Below are 20,056 nucleotides of genomic sequence, written 5' to 3' on the forward strand. Positions count from 1 at the left end.
ATTACTGTGGGTAAAAATGTTTAAAGAATTATACAAGTACGTAATCAAAACATTCCAAATGACGACAAATCATGTCAACAGTCATTTCCAGATATGGTTGCCATGACTTGTTGCTATTGGGGAAATTAAGGCAGTCAAGATAGGAATTTAGAGTGCAGCGTAATTTGACACTATTGCCTACACATTATTGTATGTGTTAATTTAAGTGCCTGTCAGAGCTGTTGTATACTTGACATGGGTCGGCATGTTGTTTTTCTAAAGTAGGGAGGTTATGCATAGCTGATAAAACACAAATAGGACTGCTGTGGAAAATACAGTCGTGTGCTGAGTGTGAGCAGGCCTCCATACCTTCTTACTGCAGGACTGCCTGATCTCCTCCACCTCCTCATCTTTGCTCTCGATGTCTTTGGAGTGGGTCTGCCGCAGACTCACCATCTCCATCTCCAGGCGCAGCTTGGCCTGAAGGACACGCACAAATAGACTGTTATAGACCGGCAACTCCTATAAGGGCTCTGTATTGTTCCCCTCTTCACCTCCTCTCCTCCTCCACTACCTGCTCCAGCATCTGGATGGTCCCGGCCTGCTCGTCCAGCTCCTCTTCCTGGTCTTTGACCTTGGCCTCCAGGTCGCGCAGGGTCTTCTTGGTCTTGGACAGCGACGCCTCGTCCTTGGACTCCTGGGAGGACAAATCCTGTAGCTCCGCATCCAGCTGCTCCACCTTCAGCTGGACGGCACACAGCTCCATGTCTTTGTCCTGCAGACAGGCAAGCAGGTAGGCAGGGGGCAGTAAAAAGACAGAGATACTCAGAGGACTCCTGGACCAGGCCAGACATACAGAGGACATGGAGAACATGGTCTTCCCAGGGGCAACGATAACATTATGATCTATCATCCTTGTCCAGCTGGTACCTGCAGCTGCTGGCGCAGACTGAACAGCTCCCCAGTCATCATGTCTCTCTCCCGGCACAGCTTCTCTCTCAGGTTCTTCTCCCTCAGCACCTCGTCCTGGGCCTGGTTCTGCTCCAAGTCAAACCTGCAACACACAACACTCATGTTACACTACTGGCAGGCCGTCATACAGCCTCAAGACCTCTCCTAAGATCAAATATTTAACCAGGGCCATTTGTTGAGTTAAATCATTTACAACTGAATTCATTGCAATAAAAAACTATTTCACTTCCTCTCATCCCACTGAGGACTATAGCTAGCAGTATAGCTTCCATTTTAACCTCATTATCAGCACTCACCTTTAAATGTTATGAGTGGCCTGTTAATTTACAATAGCATAATGTTCTATTCAATAGTCTGGGCCAGCTATACTTAGGAGTGTTCAGATGAATTGTGAAGTGTTCTGAACTGTCAGGTCTCTTAATTCTCTTTTTCTTCTCTAAGAGGAGCCGTCCTCGGCTTTGCACAGCTGAAAATGATTACTCCCACAGAGCATCTTCAATTAGCCCCAGGGGAGAGATCACATTCTGTCACAGCACAAACCTCTCAAGTTCTAAAAGTCTGACTCATTCCCTTGGCTAATGCAATTCCACAGATTACAGCCAGTCTCTATTCTCTGTTCAAATGAAGAAATGTGTAGTAGTATCCTAGGTAGGTCACCTAGTGAGAGTGAGGACATTTCAACAGACAAAGAAACAGGTTCATCACTTCTCCCTCTTTGGATGGTGTGTCATCTAGTGCTATATGTGACCGTCTCTTATATCTATAGTCAGTGTTAAATAACCAGAGCTGGTGAATGAAGGCTTTACCGTTGTGTATTAGTGTGCGTGGGTGTACATACTTCCTCTGTTTCTTCTCCAGGTCGTGGTTGCGGCTCTGCTGGCCCTCCAGGTGCAGCTTTGTGTCCTGCAGCTCAGCTGTCAATCTGCTACACTTCTTCTTCAGCTGCTGCACAGAGCGCTGCACCTCATCACTGTCCGCCTGCAAGTCAGTCAGCTACACACACACCCACACAGTATGAGTGCTCTACTATCATACAGTATGAGACATCACTACAGTACACCAGGGAACAATATGGGATTAAGCATTAGTGTAAGACCAGGGCTGTACCCTTCTCTCCAGGTGTCTTTTATTCTGCTGCTCCGTCTCCAGCTTGTCTTCAAACTCCTGCTGAAGTCTCTTCTTGGTGAACTCAGTCTCCCGGATGGCTCGGTCGTACTTCAGCCGCCACTCTCCTCCTGTGAGACAGACCAAGGACCGTACATACGGTCAGGGAGTGACGGAAACAGACCATGGGACATTTGGAGTGACCAATCCTTTAATGCTAGATTGGCTGACTGAACGAGGATGGAGGCTCAATGTGACTGAGCCAGTGGATGCTGCTGAGGATCATTAGGTTAGAGACTATTTTCTGTGTCTCACATTCAAGCGTTGCCAACAACAGACACGGAAACTTCAACTAAACATTTCATCATAACTTGATAATACAAAGAAAAACCTTCAAGAAACTCAAGGGAACAAGAGTATCCCTCAAGATATCGTCTCTACTAAGGGAAGATGACACTGAAAGTTCATCAACTACAAGGAGATTAATGTAAAAATGGACTTGACACCATTGAAAACACAGAGTATAAAATCTGTAAGGGTTTATGGTGGAAGGGCAGAACCTAACAGCATAGCTACAGTTGTAAATGTGCATTTATTAATAATATTATATTTATTAATAATAATATTATAATATCATTCAATTCTCTTTTTTTGACCTATACTGTTGGAGCTCGGAGAATACGAATTTCACTGTACACTGCGATTACATCTGTGACCCTGTGCATGCGACTAATAAACTAATCTAATCGATCTAATCTAGAGCTTTAACTTGGCCCAGAGCTGTGGCTGTCAGAGACTATCTACACCAAAGCAGCAGAGACTAGAGGCGGGTCCAGGTTCATTTCTCAGACTTATCGTTTGAGAGGCTGTCCATTCCCCCTTCACACAGGAACACTGGGGCTTTCCATTACAAACAGACATTTGCATATATATAGTATAATGACAGCTTCCAGGGGCCACCGGCTCTGATCCACAAGATTATTTTCTAATTTATCTGAAACCTCCCCACTCTGGCTTTATGGAGGCCGGGTATTCGAGCTCCTTGACTCACGGGCACAGAGAGACTCAAGGACAATACACTCACAGTATGACACCTCACTCAATGCAGAAGATCAGAGGAGAGAGAGGACTCAGGCCTGACAATGGGCATCTTAATTCCACACTTGTAAATCCATAGAAGATCGGTCAATTCATGGGCCAGTTATATTATAATGCAACTATTGACCCAATTTCCTACTGTATGGAGTCTCAAATATTGTACTAAGGATGAGTCACACAATACCCTCATATTACAAGTTTGGAACTATTAAAGATGCACTATGCAGAAATCGCACCAGGTTGCAAAAATTCTAATAGTTTGCCTAATTTCAGTTTATTTGACAAAAAGTAGAGTGTAGAGATTCATTGAACCATCTAAACCGCTGTGAAATATAGTTTCCATAACCACAAATATTGTATGAAACTTAAGGAAAAGCATAGAAATAGTGCACATAGAACAGATCTACCGCTTCTTAGGCTTGCTTTCAAATTAGAATGATCGATCTATAACGAGCATTTCTAGTGAATTTGGTCGGGTCGCCCAAAAAGTTACATGTTGCAGCTTTACATACCATTGGCCCCTTTCTAAGCTGTGTCTGTTAGCCTCTGAAAAACAAAGGTGATCATAATACAACTTACAACCCACTCTTCCGATGTCATTTGTGAGTAACCTCTTATACCAGTAGTCTTATACCAGTAGACAGTGCTATGGAGTGGGTTGAGAGCTTCAAGTTCTTTGGCGTCCACGTCACTAAGGACTTAAACATGGTCCACACACACCCACCCACACAGTCGTGAAGAGGGCAAGACAGCGCCTCTTCCCCCTCAGGAGGCTGAAAAGATTTGGCATGGGTCCTCAAAAAGTTCTACAGCTGCACCATCAAGAGGATCTTGACTGGCTGCATCATCGCTTGGTATGATAATGCACTGCCCTCGACCACAAAGTGCTGCAGACAGCCCAGTACATCACTGGGGCCGAACTCCCTGCCATCCAGGACCTCTATATCAGGCTGTGTCTGAGTTCACTCTGTTATTGTCCAGCTAACGGTACCGCAGCATCGGCTCTAAGGCCAACAGGCTGTGAGACCGCTTCTACCCCCAAGCCATAAGACTGCTAAATAGTTCATTAAATGGTTACACCTCTTATTGTTATCTATCCTGATGCCTAGTCACTTTACCCTGCCTTCATGTACATATCTACCTTAAGTACCTCGTACTGCTGCACATTGATCTGGTACTGGTATTCCCTGTATATACAGTAGCTCCAGTCTCATGCATTTTATCAAGTATCAAGCCCCCTTTTTTCAAATTTTCACCTAAAATGACATACTCAAATCTAACTGCCTGTAGCTCAGGACCTGAAGCATTCATATGCATATTCTTGATACCATTTGAAAGGAAATACTTAGAAGTTTGTGGAAATGTGAAATTAATGTAGGATAATGTAACACATTAGATCTGGTATAAGATATCACAAAGAAAAAAAACGTGTTTTTTTGTATTTTCTTTGGACCATCATCTTTGAAATGCAAGAGAAAGGCCATAATGTATTAATGCAGCCCAGGCGCAATTTAGATTTTGGCCACTGGATGGCAGCAGTGTATGTGCAAAGCTTTAGACTGATCCAATGAACCATTGCATTTCTGTTAAAAAATGTGAATCGAGACTGCCCAAATGTGCCTACTTGGTTTATTAATACATTTTCAAGTTCAGAACTGTGCACTCTCCTCAAACAATAACATGGTATTATTTCACTGTAATAGCTACTGTAAATTGGACAGTGCAGTTAGATGAACAAGAACGTAAGTTTTCTGCCAATATCAGATATGTCTATGTCCTGGAAAATGTCCTTGTTACTTACTTATGTTACTTATGCTAATCACATTAACATCAACCGTCCCGCAGGGGACCCACCGATCCTCTAGAGGTTTTAAAGTCTACACCCGTTGTATTCGGCAAAGGACAAATACAATTTCATTTGATTTTTTATATTTATAATGCCATTCATTCACTCAGCCATAATGACAACAGAATAGTCATTCAATGGGTTTGTGTGGATAAGAGACTTTTGGCAGCAGAAGAACTCACCTGCATCATCATCGTCGTCGTCCATGTCCCCGTTGAGCTCTGCCGTTCTGATGAGACGAGCCTCCATCACCTCCATCTCCATACACTCCATCTGCTTCTTCATCAAGTCAAACTTAGCCTGAGGTAGACAGAGATAGACAGAAAATGGAATATTCCCCCTACTAAATGTTACGTTCGTGCTCCATCTTCTCTGTCCTGTTATTTAGGCTCACAACATTAGTGTAAGTACAGACACTCAAGAGTGAGTGAGTCTGTCTGTACCTGTAGGTCTTTCATGTCTTTCTCCAGTCTCAGTCTCTCAGACGTCTCTGTCTCCAGCAGCTGGGAGGCCGACTCTCCAGTGTTCCTCTCATCCGCAAGCTCCGCTGACAACTCTGTGATCTGGAGGAACACACACACACAGTATTTAATGTCTATGCCCCATGGCCTGGCCTATCTTCGGTCACAGTGCACTACAAACACACCCTCAAAAGGCTACCTATGAAGCCCGAGAGTCATATCCTCAGCCTACTTTTCTTATCAGAGACGGAGTCAAACACTGAACAAAGGTGGACTGTTTGAGTTGATAACCTGACACGGCTTCTGGTGAATGAAGACAGTATGACTGAGTTATACTACTCCTGCAGCAAACGCTGTCTCCCAGAATGCAGTGCGTAGAAGAAAGGCCCCAGGAGACTCACCCTGCTCTCCAGTCGATCACTGTTCAGTCTCAGTTCGTTCCTCTCTTTCTCAGTCTTCTCCAGCTTGCCCTTCAGATGCTGGATCTCCTCCTGGAAGAGAACATACAGTACAAGCACAAATATAAGAACGGGAAAGAGACAGTAGAAAATAGCTACAGCAGAGGTAGCCATGTTGGAATCCTGTGCAACACTATGGAGATATTCACCACTCCCACCTGACATCATATAGCAACTCTGGAGACTTGACTCATGGTCGTGGGTGTGCAATCACACATTTCCAAGTATGAAAACCCTTACTTTAGTCATGTGGAGCAGATTTGCAGTGGGTGAGGTTGGATGGCTAAACAGGCTTAGAGTCAGAAAGCGAGACACTCACATCTTTTCCTCGAATCTGTTCCTCTGTGAGCTGCACCTCGATGAGCGGCCGTACGGTGGTGAACAGCTTCCACCAGGGCCAGCCCTTCACTCCCTTGTTCTTCTTGATGTTCTTCTGGATGCAGCGGATGGCCAGGTCGTGGGTCTGCTCAGCACACAGAGAAAGAGAGTGGGTGCGACGGTACTGGACTGTACTGTATGGGGCTGAGAGAGTGTGAATGCAGAGGAGAGAGTGGAAGCATAGTGCCGTACAGTGCAGAGGAGGTACAGTACAACAGAGCTAGCCCTACTACAGAAATAGAGACTATAGAGAATGAATATCTCATCAGATTAGTATTATCAGCCTAAACGTCACTGTGATTTACTCTTTGCTATTGAATAACGTGCCGTTTTTGATCTTGAGAAACCCTAGCCCTAGTCTCCATGTTATTGACATACAGGATGGCTGAACATGTACACATCCAATAATCATGTGTTGCAGCATCGGCAAACCAGCCAGGCCTCATCAGTCAAGCCTTCTCTGGAGAGTTGCTGCAGACCATTTTCCAAGGCTGGAAGCTCTTTTGATGAATTAAATCAAACATCAATACATCTTGGAAGCCGATTCCAAGTGTTACACGATTTCCATGCAGCTTGTGCATGAGCATTTGTAGTGGCGGCAGATTATGGCAAAACCCAATTAGACAACACAATATTCCCAGCGTCAAGTAGATTCCGCCCCGAAGTCAGCCTCTATGGCCAATTAGGATTTGTTACGCCATGAAAGCCGTAACACAGTGCTACATTCAGCAAATCTCAGACAGACATATTCAACAGGACTCATTTGTGATGTTTAGACCTTAATGAATGAGGCAAACAGAAGAGAAATAAACAAAGGGCTATTCATATTGAGAGGGTGTCTGTCTGTCTACTGTATGTCAGTCTGTTGAGAGGATGTGAATCGTGGGCCAAGATTCTGACATAATCATCTACACTCAGAAAAAAACGGTGTTATCTAGGGAACCGCCGAAGAACCCTTTTGGAACCCTTTTTTGTAAGAGTGTAGGGCTAGGTAGGAGTGGATGTCATTGCCTGGGTAATAGCTTTGGTTCGGTGTGTCTCTCTCCTACCTGTGCGTGAATGTGTGTGTGGCCTGCATGCATGTGTGTGTGTGCGTGCTCTGTGTTTGTGAAGACTGAGCTCTACTTGACGGTGCAGGAGAAGCACCCGCCCACACCACCTGCTTCCACTCAGCAGCGCACTCCCTGACTTAAAACAAGCGCTTAATTAGGAAGCCCATCGGCTGCTCTGTTCAATTCCCCCCGGCTCCCAGAGGTATACATGAGGAAAGAAAACACGCAGAGGAAGACTGGGCTGTGTTTCAAAAGAAAACATCCTGTCTTCCATATGCCCTCCCTCCACTACTGTATGAGAGAGAGAGAGAGAGAGAGAGAGAGAGAGGAGATAGAGACAGGCACACTTTCAAAAGGGAAATTGTTGCTTCTCGAAAGGGAGATATATATTCCTGATGAAGTCATGCTGGGACGACTTCAAAAAGCTCTGGAAACCATGATAAATCAATCAAAAGTTACAGGACATTCTATGACACAGCCAGCCGCTTATCAAGCACCATGGGCTTTTCGTATGTTTGTCGCTGCCATAGAACACATTCCTAACACTCTCAGAGTGTATTTCCATCTAACCACGGCACATCTGTTGAGAACGGATACATCATACAGTGACATTATGGAAGCCTAATCAAATTTCATGAACGGGGAAGACGGAGTGAGAGCCCTAGTGGGTTTCATTATACAATCATTATTATAAGACAGGCCTCTGGATAGAGACACACTCCGTTAATCTTCCTGCTAGAGAGGGAGGAAGGAAAGAGGGAGGAGGGAACTCGATTCGCACAGTAATATACCACTTCACCGCATTCCTCCAATTACACTTTTCTATTTCTTGGGCTGGTGCATTTGGAATAACTACTTTTTTACCAACTGCATATATTTGTTAAATGTTATATATTTTCAGAGCAGACAGAGAAACGCACATGGCCTGGTCTATCATCATTACTATACTGACTAAACCAGACAGACTCAAGAGGTTTGCAGTGAAAAACTCATTGTTTTATAGTTAATCTAGGGCGGCTAAGGTTTTGTGGTTTTTATCTGGTTAGGAGTGGTTGTTTCATATCAGTGTATGGAAACGGTTGTTTCTGTTCCAGTAGAATAAGTCTAAAGAGTTATTTGAGTAATTCTTGGTTTGGTGGTTCAATGTTCGCTGGAAATAATATCCGGTTTTTGACCTGATTGAACATTATATTAACATCATATTCATCAAGTCATGACTTCATATGTTTATGACTTTATATGACATTACAAACACATTATCTAAAAAGTTCATATAATGTTAAATCAAGTCAAAAACCTGATATTATTTCCAGCGAACAATGAACCACCAAACCAAGAATTACACAGACTTAGACTTCTATTTTTCTACTGGAACAGAAACAACCGTTTCCATACACTGATATGAAACAACCACTCCTAACCAGATAAAAACCACAGAACCTTAGCTGTCACCCATAATTGAGTACTACATCTTACCTCACAAAAACCTGAACTTCAGTTCAGAGGCAAAGATTTTACAATAAAAAAAAATCAATTGAATCTTATCTTTCTATTAAAGATAAACGTACGGGAAGAAACAGAGGAGAAAGCATTCAGAAAAAAATAGGCGACCCGAATAATGGATTTAGTAATGGTACAGTTAGCCTTCACACTGTTCCTCAGTGGTGATTTCCTGCCCTTTCCAGTGGATTATAAAGCGCTCCTCACCCTCAGTCTCTGAACGATGGCCTTTGAACTTAATAAGAGAAAACCTTGGCCTTTCCCGGGTTCCTATTTCCACCACATGCACATTACTCAAAAGCTGCTTATTTTGTCATGAGGGCAAAACGAGAAGCACAAATCTTTAATAGAAGCAGAGATAACAAAAATGTATTAAGGCTAAAAACTTCAGCTTTTTGCTCAACTAGCTAAAAAATGATTCCCATAGGCCACCTTGGGAAGATACTGCAGCGTATGTCCATTTCTCAGAAAGCTTAAAGCCACATGGATGCTTCCTGGAAACAAAGAGAGTACAAAGACATGGCTGAAATGGAGGTAGTGTACAGCATGTGTGGAGGTGAAGGAAAGTTCCAGCCAGTGAGTGTAGTGATGTCCTGTGGGTGGTGGTGAACCAGCCAGTGAGTGTAGTGATGTCCTGTGGGTGGTGGTGAACCAGCCAGTGAGTGTAGTGATGTCCTGTGGGTGGTGGTGAACCAGCCAGTGAGTGTAGTGATGTCCTGTGGGTGGTGGTGAACCAGCCAGTGAGTGTAGTGATGTCCTGTGGGTGGTGGTGAACCAGCCAGTGAGTGAGTGTAGTGATGTCCTGTGGGTGGTGGTGAACCAGCCAGTGAGTGTAGTGATGTCCTGTGGGTGGTGGTGAACCAGCCAGTGAGTGTAGTGATGTCCTGTGGGTGGTGGTGAACCAGCCAGTGAGTGTAGTGATGTCCTGTGGGTGGTGGTGAACCAGCCAGTGAGTGTAGTGATGTCCTGTGGGTGGTGGTGAACCAGCCAGTGAACTCAGTTCTAGCCAGGCCAGATGAAGGCAGCCTGCTCACTCAGAGCGTAATCACACAGTGAAGGAGAGGAGTGCTGGATTCCATACATCAACTGCAAAAATGCTATCAGCGCCAGAGAGATGGCCCCATATCATGTGGAGAGAGATTAATGGAGGGACAAGGAGATAGAGCTGAGGAGAAGGAGATGCTGGCATGTATAATAGGGCTGCTTTTAAAAAGAGCTGATCAATGAGAGTGTGATTAAGGGGGACATGTCACCCCCCTGTCCCTGGTGCAGATAGTGACAGGGTGATTCAGGTGGGATGGGGGTGGGGTTAGGCCAATAGATTTACAGCAGAGCTAGCTGTAGTCCTATGGAGGAGCAAACAACCTTTAAAATGGGACCTGGAACAGGCTCCTTCACTCCAGACCCCGAGGCAACCACATCTCTCTATATAGATCACATGAAAGTTGTATTCTCTGCCTCTAAATCAATAGTAAAATATTGTTCTGTAGAGTTTACTGTAGAGCTTGCCGTAGTCTAAAAAAAATAATTCAGGAACAGGGGGAATATACAGTAGGAAGACTGAACTGTTCTCTACAACAAAATACGATCAATGTAAATCATGGAAAATAAAACCTGGATTTCAAACTATAAAACAGTTTCTGATCATATTGGACAGTCACAGTCATAGCCTTGACATCCACAGTACATCTTTGCCTCCTTCCCTGCTTCCATCTTTAAATCCTGCCTTTCTTCTGATGAAGTGAAGCCGTGGTGGAGTCATGCCTACCTTCCTCTTCTTGAAGGCCTGTCTGGCCAGGTACCCACTGCAGGCTGCTTGGAACAGGGTGATGTTGCGTCTGGTCTGCTCATCCCTCTGCTCCTCCAGTTTAGCCAAGGTCCCCGCTCTGAAGAACAACTGGGGAGGAAAGTACACACCTTTTAGTTCATCATCAACAAAACCGATATAGTCACGTTTGTTCAAGTCTGGAGCTGATTTAAAACAAAATGGTCACATAATTGACTTGAAATTGACTTCAAGAGAGTATGCCTTTTTAGCACCTATTACACAAATATATTACATTACCAAGAAAGAGGTAGATCCATCCACTGCAGTCTAAAGACAACGGCCCTTTAATCCAAGAAGATTGGGTAATAAAGTAATTGAGCGTGTTTGAGTGGTAAGGTGAAAGCAACCGACTGTAGACGAAGGTCAAGGAGGGAAGTTGGGGAGGTATATCTTTGACAGCCGAAAAGTCGGAAACTAAAAGGTGTTTATGAAAGTTTTTATTTATAATGTTGAAATATACATGTCTCCAACTCCAATAACACACACTCACAAACTGAAATCATATGTGTGTAGACTACATTGTACAATCAGTCAGTGAGAGAGCCTCAAATATCACATTCATTTGTATCACTCCACCATATAAATGAATCGCACAAAAGCTCCTGTTTCAGTCATTCCTTCCCATTATGCAACAGACTTTGAAAGGCGCTGAAAAACGATGGTCACCGACTTAACAAAAGTGATCCGCTGGAACGCGCCCGTTATCTCTGCCAGAGAGTGTCAGCATTGTGTCCTCATTGGCCGGGTCAAAGATGAAACAGAGTTAAAGGGCCAGTAGAAGTGCCGTCACATGACAATCTCCTATCATTCACATACGCTCTGAGAGATATCATCAGGCCAGGGTCAGGCACAGTGTGAAGACTGGTGGCAGTCAGTCAGCTTAAAGGCGAAGGGTGGATGGGGATGGGAGAGTTGACAGGCTCCAGTGCTTTATAAAAGATCAAACCTCTCTGGCATACATGAAAGAACCAGTAGGTGGAACAGGCAAACACTTTTTTTTATTTTACCTTTATTACTTAAGCAGGATATACTGTATTACCAATACGAAGAGGAGGGGTTCAGAAATCACACTGTACAGCAATGTTTAGAGGGATAATGTCATGAATTTGGCTTCAAAATAAAACAGTAAAGTCATGTTTGTCATATGCATTTTGTCCATAATGTAACTCTACATCAGAAAACCACAAGTTAGGAGATCTCTGGGTGTCGGCGTCATATTATGATCAGAATGGGAAAATCAAAGCGGACATGAGACGTGACTTCCTGTTGTGGCAGTGTTTACCACAGTGAGAGTTGTGTGGTGGACCCAGTGTCAGGAGAAGATTTGGTGCTGCTGTTAATTGGCATTCTGCTGAGGCCACTGCTGTTGCTAGGACACAGTTGGAATGCTTTGTGAACCACCATCTTGGTGCTAATCTACTCCAAAGGCCATTTCAATCTCCAAACCCCGAAGGCAACAACAGCTGTCTCCCAAAAAAATTACCATTTTTAATTACAATACTTTCTTGTTGGCTATGGGCCACTTCTCAGCTGATGGGATTAAACAGAAGTGTGCCAAGCAGTGTTTACTGTGATTAGTCTAAAAGTGCCAGGGCGAAAGACAACATCGAAGACCATCACCTGCCAGAAATGACTCTATAACGACATGCATACAAAGGAGACATGATTGTGCGTCTCACGGTGAGGCTGGAAGGCAGGCATGCCTCTCAGACCCATCCTCCCTAGCCAAGAGACTTTCATGACAGGCAACACTTGTCAGACAGTTCACCCAGAGTCACAAACACATCCCCGCTAACAACAAACATTCCCACAACATTAGAGTCTCATTAGGTCATTAAATAACGTTTTCATAGGAATGTTAATGTGATGTTCAAGGAACGTTTCCAAGCGACCATTCCCTTAATGTCCAATAAAACTTACCCAGAACTTAAGATAATGTTCTAGACAGGTTTCATGGGAATGTTGCAAGAACATTCATGTGTCCAGTTTTCTGAGAGTTAGGAAATTATTCCATAAACCTCCTACCAAACATACAAAGAACATTAATATTCTAAACATGTTTTTATGGGAACGTTGCAAGAACATTAATTTTTTCCGCACCTCCTGTCATTACAGGCTGCATCACATTCGGCCGTGAATGGGAGTCCCATAGGGCGGCGCCTAATTGGCCCAGCGTCGTCCGGGTTTGGCTGTCATTGTAAATAAGAATTTGTTCTTAACTGACTTGCCTAGTTAAATAAAACTTCTATCAAATTATGCCATCCATGAGTAACGTGCGCAGGTAGCCTACATTAAGTAATAGTTTGACAATCAGTTAACATCATAACTAGTTGTGTTTATGCCACATTAAAAACGGGGAAGCTAATACATTTTAAGTTAAAAGACATCTATACTATTAGGTCCATATAGATCCTATTAAATTAATATGGATACTGTATGTAATTACTGTATATGATCAAATAGATAAGTGCATGCACACATGGGAGGTCTCATATACAGAAATCCCTTCATTTGCTGAAATAAGTCAATCAAATCAATGATGAGAGACTAGTCAGAATAACTGATACCTGACATGGACATGGTGGCAGTGCAGGAAGATGGGAGTACAATGTCCCATGCAATGTACCATGAACCAAGAGGTTGTGAGTTCAAATCCCAGGAGAGGACATGTTGAATAATAATTGCTGTATAAATGAACATGCACAAATATAATTGTGTGTCAAATATGTAAGTTGAAAGCACTCTGTTAAAAGCACTGTGTGTGTGAGTTTCCCTTACCTTGCCAAACAAAGAGATGAATGGATGAGTGGTTCACCAATCAGGGCTTTGATTGGCTTGGCAAAAGTAACAAGACGTGATGTGAAATTACTTTTCTTCTTTTTTTTTACACAAAAAATGATTATTTCAGCAAATGAAGGGCTGTTTGTGCATGCACTTATCTATTTGATCATATACAGTAATTACATACAGTATCCATATTAATTTAATAGGATCTCTATGGACCTACTAGTAAAGATGTCTTTTAACTTTAAAATGTATTAGCCTCCCCTTTTTAATGTGGCATAAACACAGCTAGTTATGATGTTAACTGATTGTCAAACTATTACATAATGTAGGCTACCTGCGCACGTTACTCATGGATGGCATAATGACAGGAGGTGCGGAATAGATACGTTTTAAGCCTCATTAAAATATATTTTTCTGCTTTGAATTTCCGACATTTGGTAGGCTATCAAATTGTCTATAATTAGATACATGCAGCTTCTCTTCTGTCATTACTTGATACTCGTCTAGAATATTAAATAAAGCCACGCTCACCAAATCGATAGAATGATCAATGTATCATCAACAATCTAGTTGACATCGGTAAAGTTCTCTTACATTTCTGCTTCTGTCACGGAGCGAGGATGTTAAAAACCAGGGATAATTCCAAATGACATAATTATGACCGGATTTAAGGAATTTAAAAAATTGTGACAAACAATCCTGCATGTTTCTGATATTTTAGTTAGTCTTGGATGCATATTTTTTGTGGTTAGGAATAAAAATACGGTCAGCTTTTATGCTGCTGAAAGAAATTGCACGTAGGCCCGGGAACACTTCATTCTTCAGAAGTTAATATTGTAATAGGCTCAATGTGAGGCCTATAGTCAGTGTCCAGACTTCTATTCCAACTATTAGGCTACTGGACTAAAATAATTCTGGCATCACGTCTAAATGAATGATATTCAGTGATTGTCATTCATTAAGCCTCCTACACTAAGCCTCCTACACAAGTCTTGTAACTCCAATTGATGCATACACTGCTGTCCATGTGTGTCTTGGTCTCGGCCACTTATCTTTGCCTTGGCAAAAATGTGTTATCGTTGAAACACCGCATTTTGAGCGTATTCCACACGTTTTCAAGACTATTCACAAATTGTTCATGCGACTGACATGAGGTAATGATAAATACTGTGATAGCATACAGTTTTCATGGAATCTGTTTTCATTATTGTGATAGGCTCATGTTTTACCGGTACAGCGTTCCACCACTATTTATTTTGCCAGTAGTTCATACCGGACCATTCCAGCTTGCTTTCACCCCTGCAATAGTCAAAAATAACTGATAATGTACACAGACATGGTGACATAGCAGAAATATATGAACGTCGTGAACCATAAGGTTGTGAGTTCAAATCCCAGGTAAGGACATATAGTAATTACTGTATAAATGAACATGCACAATGTAATAATTTATGTGGTGTCAAATACGTATGGGGGCGGCAGGGTAGCCTAGTGGTTAGAGCGTTGGACTAGTAACCGGAAGGTTGCAAGTTCAAACCCCCGAGCTGACAAGGTCGTTCTGCCCCTGAACAGGCAGTTAACCCACTGTTCCTAGGCCGTCATTGAAAATAAGAATTTGTTCTTAACTGACTTGCCTAGTTAAATAAAGGTTAAAAAAATAAAAACCGTTGAAAGCACTGTGTGTATCCCTAACCATGCCAACAGGCAGAAAAAGAGCTGTGAATGGATCAGTGGTTCACCCATCAGGGCCTTGATGGGTTTGGCAACAGTTACAAGGTGTAATAAAAACACATTTTCCTAAGAACATGGCAACCATGTTCTGTGTATGTTTGGTAGAACATTGATGTAATATTCTTCAAACCATCAGAAAACTGGACACGCATGTTCTTGCAACGTCCCCATAGAACATTAACATTGTAACCATGTTCTTAGTTAGATAAGTTCTGTTTGACATTAAGGGAATGTTCTCCTAACACAAACGCATGCTAAAAAGGCTCTCAGAACATTTTTTGCTAACAAAGATAGAATGTTCCCCTAACTAACGGAAAACTAGACCCCCAAACATTAGGGGGAAATTACGGGTAACATTATGAAAACGTTCTCTCTCAGAATTGTTACTGGGATTCCTCAAGGAAAAACGAAAAAGGAGGAATCTTTAGCTACAAGTTGAAGAAACCTACTGTATGCATGGGTTTCTATAACCCATTTTCACTCAATGTAATATGAACAGAGGTAGTTTAACCAGTGACTAATTCAAAGCGTGAAGTGTTTTAATGTTGTGGTAGTATTGGTACTCACCCTACTCAGTCCCATGTGATAGCTGCTCTTCTCCAGGTCCAGGGACTCCAGCAGCTCCTCTACCGCCTTGAAACGCACACAAACACACAGATCATTCCCTGCCCCTCTACCCCCGGATTATCCCTCTACAGCAGTCCCGCCAAGCTGCCAACTGACACAATCCCAGCATCCCAACAACCACTCCTCTAATCAGACAGATTGACAGAATCCTGATCTGTCGTCCTTTCACATTCTACCTCACACATCCGGCCCGATTCCCACCCTCTCCTCTTCTATTCTCAAGGACACAGAGCATGTGCAGGGAGAGAGGCAAAAACTGACCAGACAGCTCGTCCTCCAGAATCCACCTTCTCCAAGCTTGTTCCTCCTGGCCCCATGGTGGTCTCGGCCCCATAGCAGCCTTGAACACATACAGCCTCTGCAGAGGGGAACCACCTGCAGCTCTCCCTCTCTGTGTTACGGTCGGTCTCTGTGTGTCTCTCTACCGTCCCTTTCCCTGGGTGGTGTGGACAGGTCCACTTGAGCCCCCAGCCTGAAAGGCCCCATCTAGATTACACTGTGAGAGGAGCTGCAGCCCCGAGCACTGAGGGCCTTTTGTCTGACGCCGTTTCCACAGAAACCCCGCTACGAGACACTGACTGCTTTTCTCTCTCTGTACCACCTTCGCTCAGTCTCTCACACTCTTCTGTAAAGAGTAGCTTTTGTGTTCTTTTCCCCACCATTTCACTTCAGCCTGGCTCCTCTTTCAGGGGACCAATACACAATTGACCCTCATTGATAGTTAACCTCAGAGTGGAACCCTCATTAGAAATCCTCCCTTCACAGGTTGGGTCACACTAAAATACTTTTAGGCCCTCTCACCATTTACATTGCAGTGGAGAGTTCCTATCCTAAGAAAATCATTAGGGTAAAACCACCAGGCAGACAGCCTCCAGTGTAGACAATATATTTCACAAAGTTGATAAGTTCAGCCCTAAACCCCAGTGCAATTAGAAGGCCTTTCCTTCCTGTCTTTGCTTCTGCCATGTTGATTAGGTCATCACAATGGCTCTGATTAACGGAGGTTTATTCCTCTGTCAGTGGGCTACTGACAGCCAGGAAGGAGACGGCCTCTTCAGATTATTAATGTAACACTACAGACCTCAGCTATGCTCACACACACACACACACACACACACACACACACACACACACACACACACACACACAGAGAAAAATAGACTGACCCTCTTCTCATCCTTCACTATGTAGTTGCGGCCAAGTTTCTTGGTCAGGTGGGGTGCCAGCACATCGAAGCGGCGGCGGAATTCTGAGAAGACCATGTGATCAGGGTATCCTGTAAAGACAACGACATGGGGGCAAGGTTACGGAACTACAATTTTTTACAGAACTATTTATTCTAACCACATAGTCTACGTGACATACAGTAGAGCAGTGTTGGTCGTTTGGTTTGTTTGTGAAGGAAATCAGACTCCAGTAAAGGCAGGTCAGACCCGTCAGGACCTTCCTCATCTAACAACCACAGCCTCTAGCTCTGTCAGCCTTCTCACCTTGTCTGTAGATTCTGAGGGCGTCCAGCAGCTTGGAGCCGCGGAGCTGGGACCGGAGCAGGGCCACATCCAGCTGCATCAGGCCAGAGTCTCCACTCTCCCCCTGGGCCTCCAACTCCCCTCTGCCCGCCCGCAGGGCATCAGCATTGGGCAGCAAGCAGTGGACAAAGTGAACCCTGGACCTCCTTACCGTGTCCAGCAGAGCATCCTGAAGGAGAGAAGGGTTAGCTGGGACTCAAATGATAACAGTGATAGAGGGCTAGAGGATAGGGCAAGGCCTCACCGTGCACTGAGAGAGTAGCCCAATTTAATGACAGACCAAACCTCTTTAATCATATGAAAAGGCGCCACACAGTGGCTCTCACACATTTCATACATTAAGCAATCTTAGAAAATAATCAGCTTGAGTTGTAATAAATGGTATAGTTAAGAAATGTACTCTGGACCAGGAAATCTAATGCCTAGACCCTGCACTGGGACGGCTTCTAGCTCCTACCCTTTAAAGCTGTTATAACACAGCAAAAACATAGGAAGATAGATTATACATTTAGCAGACGCTCTTATCTAGAGTGACTTTCAGGAGCAATTAGGACTAAGTGACTTACTCAAGGGTACATAGGCAGATGTTTCACCTAGTTGCCTTGGGGATTCGAACCAGCAACCTTTAGGTTACTGGCCCAACGTTATTAACCACTAGGCTACCTGCCGCCCCAAACACTGTGTGAACACCTCTCTCAGAGGGAGGGCGTACATTAGGCAATGCTAATTAAAAGACTCAATTTACTAAATCAGCTCGTGTATAGGATTTAAATTAGGGGCTTGTGGCCCAACACCACATGGATATACACATAATGAAACATGAACAGAAGTGAAAATATAATAAGTTATTTGGGGCCCTCTCGATCGCTCTCCCTCTCACAGTCCCTCGACCAGACCTGGCCCCTGCAGATGGCCCCTAGCCTCTCACCACTTGTAGTTTGATCTGGATGCAGAGGGACTTCTTCTTGACGGCTGCCACCCCAGTGGTGAAGGTCTTCCTCATGCTGGTGGCACGCCGCAAGGTCAGCTGGGAAACGCCCTCGAGGCCAGCAATGGAGCCTGACAGGATGGTGGCCCCACCGCCTCGACTCATAAACAGACCGCTGATGTTCTTCCTAGAGAGGAGAGCGACAAATCCAACACGGTCAGAAATGTCTATTGCAAGTGTTGCTAATCAAGCTAAAACATTATGTGGGATGGGTGTTACTTTTGGGAGTCCTGTAGGAGACTCCCTGCGTTGGTCGAGATAGGGTTCTGTTTAGCATGGCTCAGCCAACCACGGGCGTCATACTCCACCCAGTCTGTACCATGGCTGTGGCCCAGCAGGAAGTGATGTAGTCTCTCACTCTTCAACAGCAAGGTGTGACCTGACCAGTAGAGAGGATAAAGGAGTTGATAACAATTATGTATGCCAATGTTTGCGTGTATGGATGTCTACAGTATGTGTGGTAATGAACATTATGTGAAAAAGAAGAAAAACAACAAATCATTGTCACCTTTGAGCAGACAATATATTTTCTATTAAACCTGTAGTTTTTTGTGTTTTTGCAGTAAAATCATTTTAGAATTATGGCAGTTTAGAAAACAGAGAATTCTTTGAACATAAACACTGTTTGCTGCTATAGTTTTCTCCCCATCGTTTTACAGTGAAGAATAATAGAAACAGAGTGGCAAATTGCATACCACGCCATATCTGGGTGATTAGTGCAGTTCTGTTAAAGTAATCTTCCAACTCTGCCACTGCATTGGTAGCCGGACTGCCAGTCTGTTAATGCTCTCTTCCCAACTCCTTATGGAATTGCCATGCAATTGTTTGGCTTGACAATCACAACGCAGGAGGCAAAAGCACAAACTAATCTGGGACCAGGCTAGTGTATTGGGTGGGTTCAAAGTAAAACTGACTTTACCTGATGATGCAATTCTGAATCATAAAAATCATCCAAAGGACATTTGGTAGAATGTTTGAATGTAGAATGTCTGGTCGATAAGAGTGACAGTGTAGATTTGAAACTCATTTTATTGCTTTGCCATGGTGATTCTATTCATTAGAACGCAATTACAGTGCCTTGCGAAAGTATTCGGCCCCCTTGAACTTTGCGACCTTTTGCCACATTTCAGGCTTCAAACATAAAGATATAAAACTGTATTTCTTTGTGAAGAATCAACACCAAGTGGGACACAATCATGAAATGGAACGACATTTATTGGATATTTCAAACTTTTTGAACAAATCAAAAACTGAAAAATTGGGCGTGCAAAATTATTCAGCCCCTTTACTTTCAGTGCAGCAAACTCTCTCCAGAAGTTCAGTGAGGATCTCTGAATGATCCAATGTTGACCTAAATGACTAATGATGATAAATACAATCCACCTGTGTGTAATCAAGTCTCCGTATAAATGCACCTGCACTGTGATAGTCTCAGAGGTCCGTTAAAAGCGCAGAGAGCATCATGTAGAACAAGGAACACACCAGGCAGGTCCGAGATACTGTTGTGAAGAAATTTAAAGCCGGATTTGGATACAAAAAGATTTCCCAAATTTTAAACATCCCAAGGAGCACTGTGCAAGCGATAATATTGAAATGGAAGGAGTATCAGACCACTGCAAATCTACCAAGACCTGGCCGTCCCTCTAAACTTTCAGCTCATACAAGGAGAAGACTGATCAGAGATGCAGCCAAGAGGCCCATGATCACTCTGGATGAAC

The 20,056-nt window shown here is 43.6% G+C and overlaps 1 protein-coding gene across 4 annotated transcripts in view; it reads right to left on the reverse strand.

Annotated features, from left to right (window-relative positions):
* LOC115135717 (unconventional myosin-XVIIIa-like) overlaps window positions 1-20,056 on the reverse strand; it is a 118,837-nt gene that overhangs the window by 30,964 nt on the left and 67,817 nt on the right. For all 4 annotated transcript variants that reach the window (XM_065023624.1, XM_029670725.2, XM_065023623.1 and 1 more), the window contains 15 exons: window positions 18,558-18,717; window positions 18,279-18,465; window positions 17,312-17,519; window positions 16,988-17,097; window positions 15,762-15,827; window positions 10,617-10,745; window positions 6,238-6,381; window positions 5,862-5,951; window positions 5,443-5,562; window positions 5,182-5,299; window positions 2,059-2,186; window positions 1,790-1,944; window positions 910-1,033; window positions 554-754; window positions 349-459 (listed from right to left, as the gene is read on the reverse strand). In XM_065023624.1, coding sequence (XP_064879696.1) covers window positions 349-459; window positions 554-754; window positions 910-1,033; window positions 1,790-1,944; window positions 2,059-2,186; window positions 5,182-5,299; window positions 5,443-5,562; window positions 5,862-5,951; window positions 6,238-6,381; window positions 10,617-10,745; window positions 15,762-15,827; window positions 16,988-17,097; window positions 17,312-17,519; window positions 18,279-18,465; window positions 18,558-18,717 — 2,051 coding nt within the window. The remainder of the gene's footprint in view (window positions 1-348; window positions 460-553; window positions 755-909; window positions 1,034-1,789; window positions 1,945-2,058; window positions 2,187-5,181; window positions 5,300-5,442; window positions 5,563-5,861; window positions 5,952-6,237; window positions 6,382-10,616; window positions 10,746-15,761; window positions 15,828-16,987; window positions 17,098-17,311; window positions 17,520-18,278; window positions 18,466-18,557; window positions 18,718-20,056) is intronic.

This window comes from Oncorhynchus nerka, linkage group LG10, assembly GCF_034236695.1.
Source record: "Oncorhynchus nerka isolate Pitt River linkage group LG10, Oner_Uvic_2.0, whole genome shotgun sequence".
Lineage (NCBI taxonomy): Eukaryota > Metazoa > Chordata > Actinopteri > Salmoniformes > Salmonidae > Oncorhynchus > Oncorhynchus nerka.